The following is an 18,711-nucleotide window of genomic DNA, read 5'->3' on the forward strand; positions in this document are numbered from 1 at the left end:
AACCACCCAGCTCAGCTGCTCCCCAATTTCTGGCCCACTAAGTTTGGGGGTAGTTTTGTTACATACAAACAGAAAACTGCTACAAGGAATCACTGAGTATTCTTGTGCAAAGCAGGGACATTATGAAAGTGGTATTTTACCGGGCTATCTTGTGGCCTTCAAAGACCAAATAGCTAAATTAATTTTTGATTTGCAAAGTCACAGGTGGTTAGCACAAACAAACCCGGAAGAGCCCGCAGCCCCAGACTTCGTGGGCGGGGCAGGCAGCTGTTCGTAGTTTCAGTGCGGCCCCAGGAGACCATTCTTGGTCAGCTCTGCACTTTTTTCAATCAAATCTACTTGCCTCAAAGGGATAGCCCCCGAGGACAGAAAGTAGACCTTCCGGCTTCTCTGCAAACATCCAGAGCTCAGCTAAGCATAGGAAAGGGGCCGCTGACGTATGATACTTCAGAGATGAGGAAAACATCCCCATCCTGGCCTGGAGATGCTGTGCAGCCGTCAGGGACAGAGTGGCCAAGAACGGAACCAAAGACCCCTAACCTTGCAGCTCTCTTTGCAGCCTGGTAAGAACTATTTCAGGTTTGATGTCCCATTTGCCATCTTAGACCCCCGCTTCCAGTTAGCACAGAGGTGACGGTGGGGTAGTAATGGGTTAAAGGGACACTCAAGAGATAAGTAACCAAAAAAGGAAAATATTAAGCATTTGGCAAAGCAAAGGGAGCTATCTTTTTCCCTGGGCTGCAGTTTCCAAAGCTGATTTAAAAAGAAAGCTCTGTGTCAGGTGGAAAATGGGCTTTTCCCTTAAACCAGCTCTCGAAATTGTCCAAGAATTGAGCACTTGGTGACAGGGAGAGGGATGAGGTTGGCGACGGAAATAGATACAGTCCCCTGGGTGGAAAATGTGTGTCTTCATTAGATGTGCTGTTAGGACTCAGCTCGTGACCGTGGAAAGGGAGACTGTGCCAGATTAGGAGCGGTCACCTCAAAGCTAAATTTTGCTTCCCTATCTTTGGGGAGTGGAATAGAGGAGAGTAATCAATTATATTTGGACACAAGTCACACTATAATAAGAAAAAAATGCCCTCCCCCCAACAATGATAAAAAAGCATTGAGAGAGTTGTTGTTTGTTTTGGGTGTTTATATAAGATTAAATAAAGTCTTTTAACAAAGATCAAAATTTTAAAGACAAAGTAAGACAGAATGTAACCAGAGGCCTCGGCTCCATCTCTTAGAAGCTTTCTGAGGATCTCCTTCACGTGCAGGTGGAAAAGCTGAGGTCCAGGAAAGGGAAGGCATGGAGCCAAGGTTGTGCAAAGATTATTGGCAGAGCTTAGAACAAAACCCAGGAACCCACCAGGAAAGGGTGACCCCCATGGAGAGTCTGAGCCTTCCCATTTTAGGTGGACAATGAATGTGAGCATGGAGAGCCGAGCATCTGTTAGCTATTACTGCCATTAATCCTCTTAGGGACAGCCTGCTGGGTCACACAAGTTGCTGGTAACAGAATGAGGACTGGAAGATGGGAGCTAGCTGACCCCACAGAGCACGTACACAGGAGCAGCATCCCTGTGTATGGGTCCCAGGAACTGAGTTTTCTCAAGCCTGGACCCATCATGGACTTCCCCAGAAGCTGGGTCTGGGGACAAATCAGGTTAGAAATATGACAGTGAGTGCTTCTTGAAAAAGAAGGGGTCCTGGACTGAATGACAAGGCTGCAGTGGGTGGAGTGGCTCAATTCCGGAAACCGGGATATAAATCCCAGCTCTGCCCCTTCCAGCTGGGGGAATCTCGGGCACGTCACTGCATCTCTCAGCCTCCATCTCCTTCTCTTTAAAATGGAGAGCATTGAAGAAATAAATAAAAATAAAAATCAACAAAAATAAAATAAAATGGAGATCATAAATACGCATCTTGCAGTGAGCTCATGGTGTATAAGAAGGGCTTAATAAAAGTTATGAAATCCTGAATCCTGAGCTCAAAAAGAGAAAGGGAAAAGACACCCATGCCTACACACACCATCGCCTGCCTGAACTCCCGAGACTGCTGCTGTTTTGAGAGCATCCCCTTAGCTGCCCTAATACATACCCATCTCCTGATGATAGAGATTCAGGACACACCTTCAGTCTTGATCACCAAACCTGCCTTAAGGTCACCCACGAGACTGGCTCCCTCCAATGGGTCAATCTCTCCAATGGGCCAGATAAAATTCCAATAGGTTTTGGACCCAAGATGCCCTATTCCTTCCCTTCTGCCTCATTTAAATCTTCCCTAGTTGTGCCAATGACAGCATAGAAGATAGTGAAAGAGCGTGGGTTCTGGAGTCGGGCAGAACTGGGTTCAAATCCTGCCTCTGCTCCTAATTGGCTGCGTAAACTTGGGTAACGTGCCTACCTCACTAAGTCTTGGTTTCCTTATCTGTAAAACTACGATGATAATAAATACCTATTTTGCAGGGTTGTCGTGAAATTTGAAAGAGGAGAAGTAATTAAAGCACAGTCAGCCAGTGTTTGTGGGGGTTGCTGCTGTTAATATCACAGACCCTGAAATCAGGGTAGGCTGCCTTCCCAGAGGAGGTGGCTAAACGTGGCGAGTCTTAGAAATTCTGCCTCTGTGGTGCAGTAGCTGTGTGATCCTAAGCCAGTCACTTAACTTCCCTGAGCCTCTGTTTCCTCTTATGGACGATAGATACAATGCTTTCCAGACCTCAGAAGGCTTCTATGAAATCCAACTAAGATAATGGAAATAAAAGTGGTTAGAAAACTCCATAGCATGACTCCATAAAAGGATCATTATTATTCAGATGTGACTGGACAGCTGTAATTCTAAAATGCTTTCAGCCCATAACTACCCAGAAGGCAGGCAGAAAAGATGAACATTAGCAGTGGGAAGATAAGACAAAACCAAAGGATTTTCAAACCTCTAATGGCACAAAATTCGCTCAAAGTCGAACATCGAAATTTCATCTTAACTGTTTTTTGTTGTTATTACTGTTATATTTTGGGTTGAGTTTTTTTGTGGTATTTCCTGAGCGCATTTGTCTTTTTTCTTTTCTCTGATGTTACTGAACAAAATAAATACTCCAGTTAAGAGCTTTAAGAGGAACAATCATGCGTGTGGTTTGTCAGGAGCCAAAATCAAACGCTATGAGACAGTAAAGATGAGGTCGCTCTGTAACAATACCGGTCATTCCCATGACTGGAATGAGGACTCCTCAGAGCCACTGAAGAGCACCAATTCCAGAAGTTATTGTCTTTCTAGGTCTGGCACAGTGGCTGGGAGCAAGAAACTTTGCATCACACAGAACTGGGATTGAAGCCCAGCGACCCAGCGTTGCCTCATCCATAAGTAGGGATAATATGCATCTCAGAGGGTTGTGTGGATGAATAACCTATGTAATGGGCTGACCCGAGTGCCTGACACATAGCAAGTGTAGGACAAACAGTAGTTGAAAAGAAAAGCTCCTCCTGAACCTTTGAAGCCTTACAGTACTTTTCTGTTTGTGATTTTTTCATATAACTTCTCCTTTTGTCCTCTCAACAACCCAAGAAGGTCTATAGATGAGGATTCATTAGTGTCATTTTACTGCTGAGAAAACTGAGTCCCAGAGAAATGAAGTGGCTTGTCCAAGGTCTCACCAGGAATGAATAGAGGTGAAGACTTGAGTCCCTTCCAGGCCCCGCACTCAAGGGCTGGTTTCACAGGCTTCAGAGCAAGAGAGGCACCAGTCCCCATAGAAAGTCCCCTCCCCAGGGTGGAATTCAAGACCTCAGTACCCTCACGGGGGAGCACATGTGACTCAGTTCCCCCAGCCTGACTCCTCTGCCTCCCACCTCCCCCCACCTTCTTCCCACATCTGTGCGGGGGCCTGGTGCCAGAGCTGCCCAGCTGACCGCAATCGGAGGTGCCGACACCTGTTCCGGGCAGGCCCGACTGTAGCTGGAAAGCCAGAATGTTCTGCCCCACAGTTTCCAGGTTCTGACGTGCATGCCCACTGCTCACCTGCTGAGGGAAATCTCTCTCACAGACTGCGTCAGCAGGTTTACCGTAAAGTCATCACCTCTTATGTAGCCTCCTGCCCCAGCCCCTCCCATGATTAGTCATGCCCCACCCCCCATATCCCTTTTGATACGGGAATGGAGAGATCCCAGAAATGAGGGAAACCACTGTCATTATTTGAGCCCCACAAGATCCTGTACATCTAGGCTACCAGCATCCCAGACTTCCAGATCCTGAGAGTTGGAAAAACTCTGAGACCTACTAACCCAGGGATGGGCAAACTTTTCCTGTAAAAGGCCAAATAGTAAATATGTTAGGCTTGGTGGGTCCCATCCAGTCTCTGTCGCATATTCTTTGTTTCCTTTTTTTTTAAAGCCCTTTATAATTGAAAAAATTATTCTTAGCACAGGGGCCATACACAATCAGGTCTGTGGCCGAATTTGGCCTGAAGGTCGTGGTCTGTGGATCTCTGATTCCTCCAGCCCTCCCACTGCGCAGAGGGGGAAAATGAGGTCCAAAGAGTTTAAGTACATTTGCCCAAGGTCACTCAGCGATCAGGGATGTCACTCAGACTCAGATCTGACTCCTGGGCCACTCCGCCTCCAGAATTAAGAATGCTTTACTTTATTCTATTTCTTCAAAAATCTGTCAACCCCTGGTTCTGAACCAAAATGCTTGATTAATTGTATTTTCAATGTTCAATAAGGCAAACGCTGTATGTGAAGGCAATAGAAGAAAAAATGTTCTTTAAAATCAAAACTGCTGTGGTTGTTTCTGCCTTCCAAGGACAGGTGAATTCATTTGCATCCGAGGGAAGATAAATCTGTGCAATGCCCTTTTGTCTGGCAGAGCTGGTGGGGGGAGAGAAAGGACTAGAGTGACATTTAAAGCCTTTCCCTGGTTCTCTTGCCCTGGTGAAAAGGCAGGGGGTGTTGAGGAAGACTGCCATCAACTTTGCAGAGTCTTTGAGTGTGTAGAGGGTGACCCCCAGGCCACGTGGCCTATAGTGTCAGCCTAAATTGCTGTACTTGGTAAAAGAAGGGGAATCGGGAGGCCTAAGGAGTGGGTACATAGAGGGGGTTAGAGGAGAAACAGGCTGGCAGAGCAACAAGACAGCGTGGGACAGACAGAGTGGTAAGATCAAGAATGGCTGAGGTCAGCGTTAAGTGATTTGCATTAATAGCCTCCTTCACGTCCCTCGAGTCTCTACGAGAGGGTGCCGAACGCAAAAGCGTTGTGTGAGCATTTTTATTGTTTTTTGATCAAATTAAAGGCAAGGTGCTGGAGAAGGTGGGGTAGACTAGGTCGGCACAGAGACAACCCAAGGACTGATGAACCCATTGAGCAGAGAGAGGACCTCAGAGGAGAGGCGAGCAGGAACCTCTCTCTGCTACAGAATCGCCTGCCTGATATCCTTTCCCCCTTTTTCTTGCCATCAGAACCCCAATTCTCTTTGGGATCACAAAATGCCCAATCCTACTCAAGATCCTCATTTTCCTGGTTTCCCTTGCCACTAGGAAGGGTGATGAGACATCATTCTAGTCAGGATGTAAGACACTGGCAGAAGTCTTATAGGAATTCTGCAAAAGTGTTCCCTTCTTGATAAAAAGGAGCACACATGGCTAGCACCATCACCTTCTATCTTCCTTCTTTCTTTGAACATTTATGCTACACTAGACCACAGGAGCCATCTTGCTGTTGTCTGTCCAATAGAACTCTCTGCGATGATGTAAATGTTCTGTATCTGTACTGACTCAATACAGTGGCCAGTAGCCACTTGAAATGCTCCTAGTGTGACTGAGGAAATGAATTCTTTTTAGTTTTTATTTCATTTTAATTAATCTAAGTTTAAATAGACACATGTGGCTACCTTACTGGACAACTAAAAACTAGGAAATCATAGGCTCTCTGACCCTGATGGTGAGCCACCTATCTCTAAACTCCTTATTATGGAAGAAAAATAAATCCTTAATTTTTAGGTCACTGTAAATTGAGTTTTCTGGTACCCACAGCCAAATGCATTCTAACTGATACCACCAGGGAGAAGGACTGGAAGATCCCCAGGACTCCCACTGTCCGTGGGATAATATTCAAGGGATCAACCCCATTTTATCTCTATCTCAAAGGACGGGTAACATCAGCTAATGTCAAGGTTAAGAGAATATCCCAGCAAAAGGGAAGTGTGGAACAGAATCCTCCTCTCCCTCAATCAGATCCTCTCTTTGGCCAAAGACATGAACGTCTAAAACAGTCAAGGTTGCAGGAAGCTGGCAGCCTAGGACCAAAGTAGAGTATAGAGCTGGAGGTACGGGGACTGCCATGTCCTGGCTTGGGTCCTTTCCCTGCCACACTCACCTTGCGCAAGTCACTTCCTCTCTCTGAAGTTCATGTCCCTCGTGCGTAAAGTGGAGGATAATCAAACTCTACCTGCCTAGCTCAAGGAGTTATCGTAGGGCTCAGCTCAGAAGGGAGGGAAATGCATTTTGTAACAGGAAAGTGCTGGTGAGGAAATCCTGGGAAAGATCATTCCTGGAAAGACTAGAGGCCTCTGGAAGTCCCACCGCTGAGTATGAGAAGCAAAAGCACCTAACATCCTGGTCTGGTTGGCTTGTCGGGCCCAGATTCCATCTGTAAGTGGTAGAGAGTTCCACCAGCCTTGCTAAGGGCCAGATGCGGGGGAGAGGGGTGGCCTCGGGCTAGGGGAGCCCAATTCTCATAAACAAACATGAGGCAGACACAAGGCACCGACCCCTTGAGTGACCACCTCAGTTGGTACCTGGAATGACTATAGATCACTACCCTCAGATGTGTGCAACCCAACCGAACCCTCATCACTGCCCCAGGGGAGGTATCTATATCCCCCCACTCATGATGGGTCAAATCTGAACACAGAAGGAGGTGGTAGGTGAACAAGGCTTCGAGGGTAGCTTAGAAGTGGGGAGCTGGGAAAGATGGGTCCCCTTCCAGAAAACACAAAGAGAGAAACTCAGGGGACCAGAGTGTTCATGGGAAACAGTTTGGACCAGAAAAACAGCTTCTAGCCTGGAAGTACAGACAAAGGTCTGTATACCCCCACTTTCAACTCTTTTCCCGCCAATAGAGACAAACAGACTTGTGTTGTAGTTAGCCATATATTGTTAAGGGATAATTTCTAAAAACAGGTATGGACAGATTTTTGGGACCTCTCTCCCTGGTCTAACAGGCAAATCTAACAAGCAAACCACACAGGCTTTAAGTCGGTACAATAACATCCATGCTGTCCTGTGAAGCAGCCATGCAGGCCATCTTCAGCCTGTGTCAAAATGACCTTGCAACCCCACACCTCGTGACTGAAGATTCCAGGCACACAGATCCACAACAGGAAGAGACAAAGTGGTGTCTCGCGCTCACATTTCCCAGCTGCGTGTCTTAGAGACTGAGGGACTAATTAAGGACCCTGGTCCTTGCCTCCCTCCACACATAGATAATGTCAGCATCTCTGAACTTGTTTGATGTAGAACCAAGGAATTCTTTTTTACATTACCTTCAATGTACAATCGAGAGAAAAGCTCAGATGTACTCTATCCCTTTTTTCTGACATATATGAAATCTAGCTGTTAGGTTTTTTTTTCTTTTCCTTTTCCCCGCATGAGCACTGTTTTACGAAAGAGACATAAGCTGTGCTTAAACTCACACCCCTCAGAGCAGTTCCATCAGAGTATTCTGTTGAACTGTATTCCTGGGGTCCAAACTCCTCACCTTGATTATTGAATAAACTCCTTCACTCAGACCACCCCACACAGACTCTTTATTCCAGTCGACACGGGTATAATCATGACCTTCACAGAAATATAAAATAAACATGTATCAAGGATTTAACTCATTAATTAGTAAAAGAACCAGTAAGATGTCACAATTAGTTCCAAGAATCACATATACACAAACAACAAGAAATGCTAGAATGAGTTTACAAATAGATGCACAACCGGCTTATTCCACAAGGAGTGTGGTAAACTAATCATAGTTCCACCGGAAAAAAAATCATTTGTATGTCTGGCCAGGCTGGTGGTGTAGTGGTTAAGTTTGCACACTCTGCTTTGGCAGTCTGGGATTTGCAGGTTCGGATGCCGGGTGCGGATCTACACACCACGCATCAAGCCATGCTGTGGCAGCGTCCCACATACAAAATAGAGGAAGATTGGCACGGATGTTAGCTCACAGCCAATCTTCCTCAAGCAAAAAGAGGAAGATTAGCAACAGATGTTAGTTCAGGACCAGTCTTCCTCACCAAAAAAAAAAAAAAATATATATATATATATATATATATATATATATATATATATATATATATATCATTTGTATGTCTATGGACAAGAACATTCTGCATTGCTCTCAGTTAGCTACCACTTAGAGTTTTGAAATAGCTCAAAGGCAATGAAAGGCACAGAGTCCCCATAGACATACCTAGTTTTCCCTTGAAGACACCCCATAATCTTTTCAGTCTGTTTCAAAGTCATTCACCATCTTTCCTACAACATCTAGGCATACCTCTGTCGTCTTATCTACTAGATCCACAGTGGTCCACGGGATCACCCCTTGAAATGGATGCCAACATTCCAGGAAGTTAGGGCCGGGGCTAGGGACAACTGGTGTAAGCAGTAAAAGGGCGTGGGATATAGGATTCCTGAGCTCAGAGAGACCTACGACCCAGGACTTTATTTTACAGAAGTCGAAACTGAGGCCCAGAGAGGAAAAGGGATTTTCCTAAAGACACACAGCAGAGTGGGAATGACACCTTATCCTCTACAGCACACACTTTTTAAGGCAGAGGGGCTGAAAAAGGAGGTGCCAAGGGGCTGCTGGTTCCCCCTGGCTTGGGAGAGTGACCCCCGGAGCCCTCCCCGCTTCCCTGTGTTCCTTCCCTCCCTGAGCCACATTTGCAAAACAAGGGCGGTAATAATAGCTCCCTCCCTGTGCTGTGCCTTGTGAGGTTTAAATGGGACAATTTAGATAAAACACCTCATAGCAGGTGCTCCATAGAAATCATTTGCCTTCACCCTCCTGAGTGACCCTGTGACCCCAGGGCAATGACAGGGGTCATTCTGCTTTCACTCCCCCAAGGAGTTCCAACAAGATGTAAATGCGGCTGCTTCTTGCCCAAGATGAGTCACATGTGCTCCTTTCTGGCCCAGATTCGATTAGACTGGAATGGCCTCAGGCCACGGCCACATTTCCTGTGCCAAGTCAGCTCATTGTAACAAATTTTGAGGAAAACACACAAAGAAAAGGGGATTGCAAAAAGATTAAGTCTAGCAGTCACCTCCACCAGGAGGGGCCCTGGGGCAGGGTCAGAGGGCAGGTGGTGCCAGGCAGCAGTGGGAATAGGGGACCCAGAGCCCCAGAGATTTGTACCCTTGGCGCAGGGAACCCGCAAACAGAGACACTGAGTCGTTTCCCAGCAGGGCCATGTCAGTGTGACCTTCAAACAGCCCGCAGGGCAGGGCCCTGCGCATCTTCTAGGTCCTGATATGACTGAGCATCCGTCGCATAAATGTGTTGTGAGCTACTTGGTCTCAGTTCCCTGCCACAGTCTCAATTTCGGGGCATCCCTGATTTCTCTCTGCAGAGAGATTCAGAAGAGGCCCCAGGCTAGAGAGTGGTGGGGTTCTGTTTTGTTTTTTTCCAACATGCACATTCACACCGACACACAAGGGGGTCTTTCCCCTTCTCTGGGAAGAAAGTGTGCAGAAGCATCCAAGTCAGACAGGAAGGGACCCCAAAGCTTCAGGATTCAGTCCTCTGCCTTCTGCCAGGTCGACTGGAAAACCCACTACAGGCAGAATCCTGGCTCTTCCAGGACTGATCAAAACATAGACCTTGGATGAAAGCCCTTCACATTTCTCTGACACTTTGGAGTTTATACATCATTTTGGCCCAGTCATTTGAGAAAATTTGACTCTATTTTATCAGATGAGAAAAACGAGGTTCTGAAAGCCCAGATGAGTTGACCGGGGACACGCAGCTGAGCCAAGACTAAAACCCACATCTTCCATCATAGATATCAGTTGTAACAATGGGGAAACTGAGGTCAGAGAAGGGAAAATACTCGCCTAAGGTCACACAGGATGTAAGCAGCAGGGCTGGGATTGGAACCTGTGTCCCTCCCAGGTAAAGCTCTTCTCATTCTACCACCTTGCCTCTCTCCTTGGAGATCTCTCAGGACAGAAACTGCATCCATGGCCCCATGGACACTTCCTTTTAGGGCAAAGATGGCAAATCATTTTCCCCCCAGGTGGATGGATTGCCATGGCTGCATGGAGCTCTTTGTTGAGAAGACGGTGGGTGCCTGTGAGCTCAGCAGGAGAGAGGACTCTTGTTCAGCAGTGTCTGCCACGAGTATTGCAGGTGGACTGGTCACTCTCCATTTCCTGTCCTGGTCTGCATTCAATTTCACTCCCTCTTCTCCTGTATTGAGCAGCATTACTACAGGCAGAACATGAAGGTGACAGACACAGTCCAATCTAGAGCTCAGCCTACTCCCCGAGAATCAAAATAAGACCAATGGACATATACTCACGAGATATGCCATCATTAGAAGAATTCTGATCTTTTTTGGGAAAACCAAAGTTCCGAGCTTGAGGGTGGACTCAACTGGAACTTGCTGCTACCAGCCCTGGAGTACAGTCGACAGGGGTGTCACGTGGGAAACAGCTCACCTGGAAATCAGTACCTACCTTTCGGAGTGTTTGTCATTGTGATTTTCAATTTGGAGCTCATATTTGAAACCACTGCTTGTTGTCGTACATGATATGACTCCGAGGAGGAGCAGAACACGGGCTCTCACTGTAACTCAATTCTCGCTTCTCTGGGAGGTGAATGGCTATCTCTTTGAGCTGCTCCCCAGTGCCTCCTGCTAAGTGAATATAATTGGATTAGTATTCCCTGCCCTGTCATTATTATTAGGATTACATATCCTTTTTGCCTTGTGACTTGACATGACCTCTGAGTAGAAGCCCATCAACACTGGACTTGGCCATAAGACTTGTTTGATGGGACATGGGGAGAAGTGACAGAGTGCCAGTTCCAAACAACAGCCTTAAGAGGCATCACGTTTTTGATCACATGTCTTGTACTCCTGCTATTTGCCATTGATAAGAGTTTCCCCCAAGTAGTTTCTGTCCCTTCAGCTCAGGTCCTAGAATGGAGACATGTGAAGCAGTCCCCAACTGACCCTCATTCTAGATCCAAGCCCTGCTGATCCAAGCTAAGCCCAACAGAGCCACATGAACCAACCTACAAATCTGTAAGAAAAGTATGTTATCATAAGCCACTGATATGGGGAGGCGGGTGGTATTTGTTATGTAGCATTATCAAGCAAAAAAAAAAAAAAACTGACTAATACAGACACCAAGACTGTTATTTAGGTTATTTCCTCCAAAACATAATCTCTAAATTCCATCAATATTTTTATGTCATGAAATAACAGGTAAATGGACAATTTTTTTTATTTATATAGATGGTAAATTGACACCATGGCATCTAGTTTGTACATCAGTCTCTTATGAACTTGGACAAAATGAGTCTGCTCCCAAGACTAATCAATGCTCAGGGGATATTCAGGGGTTCAAATCAGGGCCAACAGCCAGAGATGTGAAGAAAGGATTCACATATAAGAGGATAAACAAAAGTATTGCAGAAATCCATTTGTTGATGAGATGTTACAGACAATGAAGGGTTTGGGGAATTATATTTCCTCATTACCCCTCCCTTGTCCCTGGAGCGTTAAAGAACAGAAGTTCACAGATATCAAGCTGGGTCACATTTGTAAGAGGTGAGGGAGAGTTCAAGCTTCTTTTGTAATAGCAGAACCTTTGTTGGACACAATCTTACATGTATATCCTCGATTTGTGAAATTGATGAGAATGGAGCTGCTCTGCTGGAAGCCTGTGCAAGAAGCCAGGGCCCTTTCTGCTCAGCCTTTCTCTACTCCCCTGGGGTGATAGCTACATGAATATCAGTTCTAGCAGTGGGGAAACTGAGGTCAGAGAAGGGAAAATGATTCTACAGACTCCAATGAGAAAGCCTTGGGATTTTAGGGTCTCTGAAGACTCACTCCAAACTCCGGCCCCCGATGCCTCCCAAGACAGCAATCTGGAGGTAGGCATTTTCATCCTGTTTGAAGAACCCAACACATAAAGAAGTAGTTGTGAATTTGGGTACCAGGGGCGTGTCCAACCCTGGCCACTGCCAGCAAGTGAGGCAGAAACTGTTGCTTCTCTCTAAAGAAGTGAGACTCCAGCTGCAAGGTTTTGACTCAAGAAATCAGCAGATTAATCTCAAGATCATCTCCTGTATTAGAAGCCATCATTCTGCCCACAGGCATCACTGTCCCATGTGAATCAAAGTGACAGGACCAGACTCCTTGGGCCACACTCCTTCTGAGATTTATTTGGCCTCTGATCGAAGGAGATTCGAGGCATTCCCAGGAGCCCTTCCATCTCAGAGCTGTCAGTGCCTGGTGCTGACACCTTCAATCTCTTGCCCATCCTGAATTCATAATGAAGTGAAATCAGGAACCATGCACCAGCACAAAGAAGGCATCTGTTCGACATTTCAGTGCAAGCCATGGAGGAAGGGGATAAAAGGACTGAGAGCGAATGAGACAGGCCCTGGATCTATTTAACAAACTTATGAAGGTTAGGCTGAGTGTGTTCAAGTGATGAGGAAATAAAATAGCTAATGCTCCACTCTCCCCTGGGGCAACATTATATAACACCATTTTCTCTCTTCTGAAAGCAGATATAGAAATATATTTTGCATTCGTGCATCTAGAATCTGGCAAGTCACCATTTAAAGGGACATGAACTGTGTAGGATGGAAGGGCGTGATCTCATGCAATGTGCAGAGAACCAAGATGAGGATCCAGTGTTCCTGGCGGCCCCCTGAGACTCCCATAGGCAAATCTCTTTCCTCTTCCAAGGCTCAGTATTCCTTGGAATTTAAGGTGGGTGAAGGATCAGAAATAAGATCAGAAAGACCCATCTCAGGCCTCCAGAATTCAGCCAGTCAGAAATTGGCCTGCTTTGGTGCCCTCGACCTTGACCTTGAAAAATCAGCAGGATCTGCAGGTGCTAAGGAATTGGATCTAATGTTGCTTTCATTTAAGCTGAGTAGCAAACAAAGCATTTACTTTGGGGTGAAGATTCAGGAAAGTTGCTAAAATCATTTTTATTTTACAACAGAAGGAAAAGGACAGAGTGAGTTGTTCATCCTAACGCCATCAACACGAATGGAGTTTTTTTTCCCCATCTTTGAGGAAAACTTGGTTATACTTACTGCTAAATCTCTTGCATCAACTATTATGAAATTTATAATTATTATTAATTTTCACTTTAACAATGTTTTACTTTAATTTTCACACTAAACCTCATTTTTATGACTTACATATATATTTAAGAATTATTTAGAAAGTATTTAAAACAACTAATGATAAAAGATCTTCGATATACATAACAGAAAACTAAATTACCCACTTTCTTAGAGCTAGAGGAATCTTCATCTTCTTAAAAAATATATTATCAGGGGCTCAAACAACCATGAAGACTAGGAGAAAATGTACTCTTTAAATTTTTTTTTTTTCCCCCAGCCTTCTCTCTTGCTGACAAGTACTATAGTACTTAGAAATTGCCCAAGAGAAGCCCATATTTCTGGTGTATTTTTTTTCTGACTTGGCAGAGGCAGGACTGAAACCCAGGTCCCTTGCTTCCCAGTTCAGTTCTCAGGCCACAGCACAACTGTCTTCATGTTATGAATTAGTTACCTCTGAAAACGCTTCTCGTCTCCAAAATAGACTCTTCCCAACCACTAGGTAAAGCTTGTGAAGCCTTTCATAATGACTCACGCAGAAGCAAAGATTCCCCAGCACAGAAGCAAGTCATAAAATAAACACCCCACAGTCTGTGTCTGTGCCAGAGCTCCAGGCTCCCATGTGCCATGGGCAGTCCCCAGGCCAAGATGGCCCCAGGGCTGCTAACCCCAGAGAGCATTAGAGACTCCAAGAACTCCCCTCTAGTGCCTTCTTTCCCCTTGTATTGGGCACAGTGAGTAGAACTTCCTTACCCGTCTACCTTTTCTCTCTCTCTTTCCATCTGTCCCTCCATTCATTCAGTCATACATCCCTCCATCCCTTCAGTTATTCATCTGTAGTAGATTGGATCCATTAAGGCCCCAATTCTCATCCTGCACACCCATGCCTTCACCATGTAACAGTGAAGTGTCCTGCCTCTCTGTCTCTGGGACTTGCTCTGGCCAATGGGATTTTAGCAGACATGACACAAGCAGAGACAAGAAAAACTACCTGCATGTATCCCCTCATCACTTGTGACCTCTTCCATTGGCAGGGGCTAGCCTACTGGGATGTGAAAGACGTGTGAAGCAGAGCAAAGTCACCCTGGTTGTCCCAGCCATGGCTACCCTAGATCATCCAGTAGCCAGCCAACTCCCCAGATGTGTGACCAGACCAGCCAATTTCAGCAGAGCTGCCCTAGCTGACCACCCCAGACACATGAGCAATAAATAGGCATTGCCATAAGCCACTGAGGTTTTTTGTGGTTATTTGTTACCCAGCATTACTTTGGCAATAAATAACTGATACAAGATCTAACATTTACCTGGATCTTCTATGTCCTATGCTGAGTTCTGAACCACAGAGGGAAATCAGTCATGTTCCTCCCTCACAGGGATCCCAATCTGCTGGAAGAGACACACAGAACATCTCTTTATCTAGGAGGATCTTGCGCCACCAACCCCCAGCAGAACTCCCAAGACCTAACTCCTCTCCTCTTAACAACAAGAAAACTGATATGGAGGTAGAATGAGGTAGTGGAGTATCAGCAAAGATAAGGTCCAGGTGCAACTGACTATTTTTCAAAAGAATAACAGCTGTTAAACACACAAGTTTTATTCTCTCATGTAAGAAGCCCAGAGAGGGGCATCCCAGGGCTGGTACCATGTCAGGCACCGCCATCCTCAACACATGGCTTCCTCCTCATAATCCAAGATAGCTGCTCAAGCTCCAGCTATCACCTCCACATTCCAGCCAGCAAGATAGAAGAAGGACTAAGGAATGTTTCCAGAAGTCACACAGGACACTACTGCTTATTTATCATTGGCCAGAACTTAGTCTCACAGCCAGTCTCTACTGCAGTGTCTACTACAAAGATGACTGGAAAATAAATCTTCATTCCAGACAATGATATGCCCAGCCACAAACTGGAGGTTCTATTATTAAGGGAGAAGCGGAGGACAGAAATTGGGAAACAATTAGTAGTTTCTGCTGCAAGTACAAACAGGTATCACACCTCTGGGATCAAATAGACTTAGATCCACACCACAGCTCAACCAGGGGCTCGACTTATAACCTTGGGAAGATCCTTTCTTTCTTTGGGCCTCAGGGTCCCTACCTACACAAGGGAGGCAAGGGAGAGAGTTGGTCTGCACGGTGTCTTAATCTCCTTCTGGCTCTCTCCTGTTGAGCATCGTAGAGGGAAGATTCTAAAGCGCGTGGCCTTCCATCAGATGGTGGCAGAGATATACCTGTTTACACACCCAGCTGACGTCCCCCCTCCAGTCTGACAGCATCTAGTGACCAAAAGGGCAAACGCCAAGCACAGCCTGTGTCGGAAAAGAGAGATCCACCTGAGCTCGCTCACTGCTACTCTTCAAGTGACATAGAAGTGGCTGTCCCGGGGACTAGAAGCTTCTAAGGCTCACCTTCACTATCACCCTCAGGGACCTAGTTGTGGTCAGAGAACAAAGATCTAATCGTATTGCTCAGCTCCTGCCCTGGACCCAGTGCCAGGAAGCTGTGCCACAAAAAAAGACTTGAGAAAGGAGCAGTCAAATATTCAAAATCCAGGCAGGCGACATTTATGTGGCCCTGTTCAGAGTGGGAATAGAAAACCAAAACATTTTAATTTACTACCAGCCAATTCTATAGCCCATGTGTGCACTTTATAAAGAGGGAAGAAACCTTTGCTCAGAGTCTAATTAAGGCCTTCTACAAGTCTATTTTTTTTTTTAAGATTTTATTTATTTATTTATTTTTCCCCCAAACCCCCAGTAGATAGTTGTATGTCATAGCTGCACGTCCTTCTAGTTGCTGTATGTGGGACATGGCCTCAGCATGGCCGGAGAAGCGGTGCATCGGTGCGCGCCCGGGATCCGAACCTGGGCCGCCAGTAGCGGAGCGCACGCACTTAACCACTAAGCCACGAGGCCGGCCCCTACAAGTCTATTTAAAGCCTTCTAATTCTGTGATGAAGGAAACTACCCGCTCCCCTGTGGGTTAGGACAGTATCAAATCTTACAGAGTAAAAGCCCTTCCATCCAATACATCTAAGAACCTCTTCTTCCCAAATTAGCCTAGGTCTATGGCTTTGTCTTCATCTACTTTGAAATCACGGTTATTGGATTTGCAGTCAAAACATTATACTTTGATAAATTAGACTCATTTAATTTATAACTCAGAAATCCTCTTACTTTAAAATGCAAGTCTTTCTCTCTCTCCACGGGGGAAAGAAATTCAAAACGGCACTGAAGCCCAGGGCCAGCAGAATACTCCATCTGCCACAAAATTCACGGCTCCCCTGAATCTTGTATGAAATGTGTGAATAACAACAACCAAACAGCAACATCAGGTATTAAGTATTTACTCTGTGCTTATTGCTTTGAGTTCAAGGTCTCGATGAATCCTTAAAAAATCCTGAGAGTTAGGTGTTATGATCCCATTTAGAGGCGTGAACCCTGAAGCTCAGAGAAACTGCATAACGTGTATAAGGTCACATAGCTGACGCCTGGCTGAGCTGGGATTTCTTCCTAGACAGATGTTCCAGAACAAAGCACTTATACAGTGCCTGAAGCATAGTTAACATTCATACATGTTACTTTACGCTGACTCCCCATGAAATGATTCTTGCCTATATTTGGGCAAGGTGGTCCCAGGCATCCGCTAACCTGCAGCTTCTGGCTGACTTCCAAGAGAGAAGCCCATAAGCCCATCTGTAGAGTTCCAGCATCCTCGCCAAAGTCAGAGGACTTGTCTTCTTTTACTGGTTTCTGAAAATGTTGGATTTCGCTTTTTAGCATTTCATCAAAACAGTCTTAAGAAATAATCTCTTCCACATCCCTGGGGAGTTAGCAAACTGTCTTGAAATCAGTTACGAGGCTAGGTGGAGTATCACCATGAAAAGGGTGGGGCCTTAAATTGGTAGCCTGCCACCTCTCTGTACAAGGAGCCCCTTCTAATTCATCCAGTTGAAGAGACGACTGATGAAGCAAGTCCAGGGGGTCAGATGTTAGAAAGAAATGTTGCTGTACGTTTTTCCATCACTTCTCACTGTGCTGCTTTGTCCGTCAGCAGACAGAGAAAATACTGGAAGAAGGGATGTGGATACACCAGTAGATAAATCCACTGATTTGGAAATCTCGAATCTTTCTTTCTCAACTGCTTTTTTTTTTTCCTGTAAGAATTTGACCCTTGCCTGTAACACTCGTCTTTCTGTCCCCCTATAGCTTGGTGCTCTTTGAGGGTATGTTTTGCTACATCCCCTCTGCTGAAGCAGAGAGGCAACAATAGATACAGATTCTTACTCAAATCCAATCAAAGTGTATTTAAGCACCATCCTCCATGTATATAAGGCACTGTGGTGGGATTTGTAGTATAAAGAGACATAATAAATAGTATTGCTGTTCAGAGGCAAAAAAAAAAAAAAAAAAAAAGGATGGAACCTCAAGCTTGCTCCTTTATCTTTCAGTCAAGTTACCCCAGCTCCATCTGGGTCAGGTAATACGATGGAGCTTTGTGAGCACAAAAGCTTACAAAGAGGCAGCCTGGTGTGACATTGCGGAAGGCACAGATGTCCTTCCAAAATGCATCGCAGGGTGCACTTCAACAAGCGATTTCATAGATGCCAGTTCTTCTTGGCCTGGGCAAGATGGGAATTGTGGGTCCCTTTTCAGAGATGAGGAAATGAGACTCAGAGAAGGGAAGTGACCTGCCTGAAGGGAAAAGGCAGAAGTCTGAATCCACCGAAGCGTGAGTAATCTTTTGGGCCATGGACCTAGCGGATGACTTGGTGGTAAGAGGAAAGCATCCTTGGAAGGAATGGGAGAAGCCCACATTTTGACCCTAGAAGACATGCTACCCTACACTGCCAGTGGCCCCTTCTTCCCTACCCACTCTCCCAAAAGAGGAGGGAGGAAGACGATTCAGCCCCAAGAGGGCTGTGCCCACCAGGTGTTCCTGAGAAATGACCAGCACTGTGACATTGCTCTGGACCCCTCTCAGGTGACAGGGACTTGTAAAGGGGCATGCATTGCTTCTTTGGAACCCAAGCTCTTTCAGCTGCTACCCAAGAAGGCCCAGAAGGAAGTTCTCTGGCTCTGCTCCACAGCAAATAATGTCCCTGTGAAGTTTCACTATAACAAAGAGATGATTCAGTAATTACTCAGAGAAACCATAGCATTTCAGAGATGTTCTCCTGGACCACAGCATGTACAGTGATGTGCTTTCTCTTCCTGCTGCAGCCCTTGAATTAGTGTCAGATCTGAGTAATAAGTGACATGTTAAATGACTGGTGACAGTATTTACTCTTCCTTCCTCCCCACCCCCACCACACTCAGATGTCAGTCAATGTGACAAAATTTCAATACCAAAACCTTCACCGAGAACAGTGA

The 18,711-nt window shown here is 45.6% G+C and overlaps 1 protein-coding gene across 2 annotated transcripts in view; it reads left to right on the top strand.

Annotated features, from left to right (window-relative positions):
• The first annotated feature begins 299 nt into the window (after nucleotides 1-299).
• Nucleotides 300-18,711, top strand: part of TEX48 (testis expressed 48) — a 34,094-nt gene continuing 15,682 nt past the window's right edge. The window contains exon 1 of one of the 2 annotated variants that reach the window (XM_087419212.1): nucleotides 300-563. In XM_087419212.1, the coding sequence (XP_087275338.1) occupies nucleotides 485-563 (79 nt within the window). In that variant the 5' untranslated portion in view covers nucleotides 300-484. The remainder of the gene's footprint in view (nucleotides 564-18,711) is intronic. The other variant, XM_087419213.1, reaches the window with a different exon arrangement.

This window comes from Ceratotherium simum, chromosome 29 (assembly GCF_057802395.1).
Source record: "Ceratotherium simum simum isolate JZ-2026a chromosome 29, ASM5780239v1, whole genome shotgun sequence".
In the NCBI taxonomy this organism is placed as follows: Eukaryota; Metazoa; Chordata; class Mammalia; order Perissodactyla; family Rhinocerotidae; genus Ceratotherium; species Ceratotherium simum.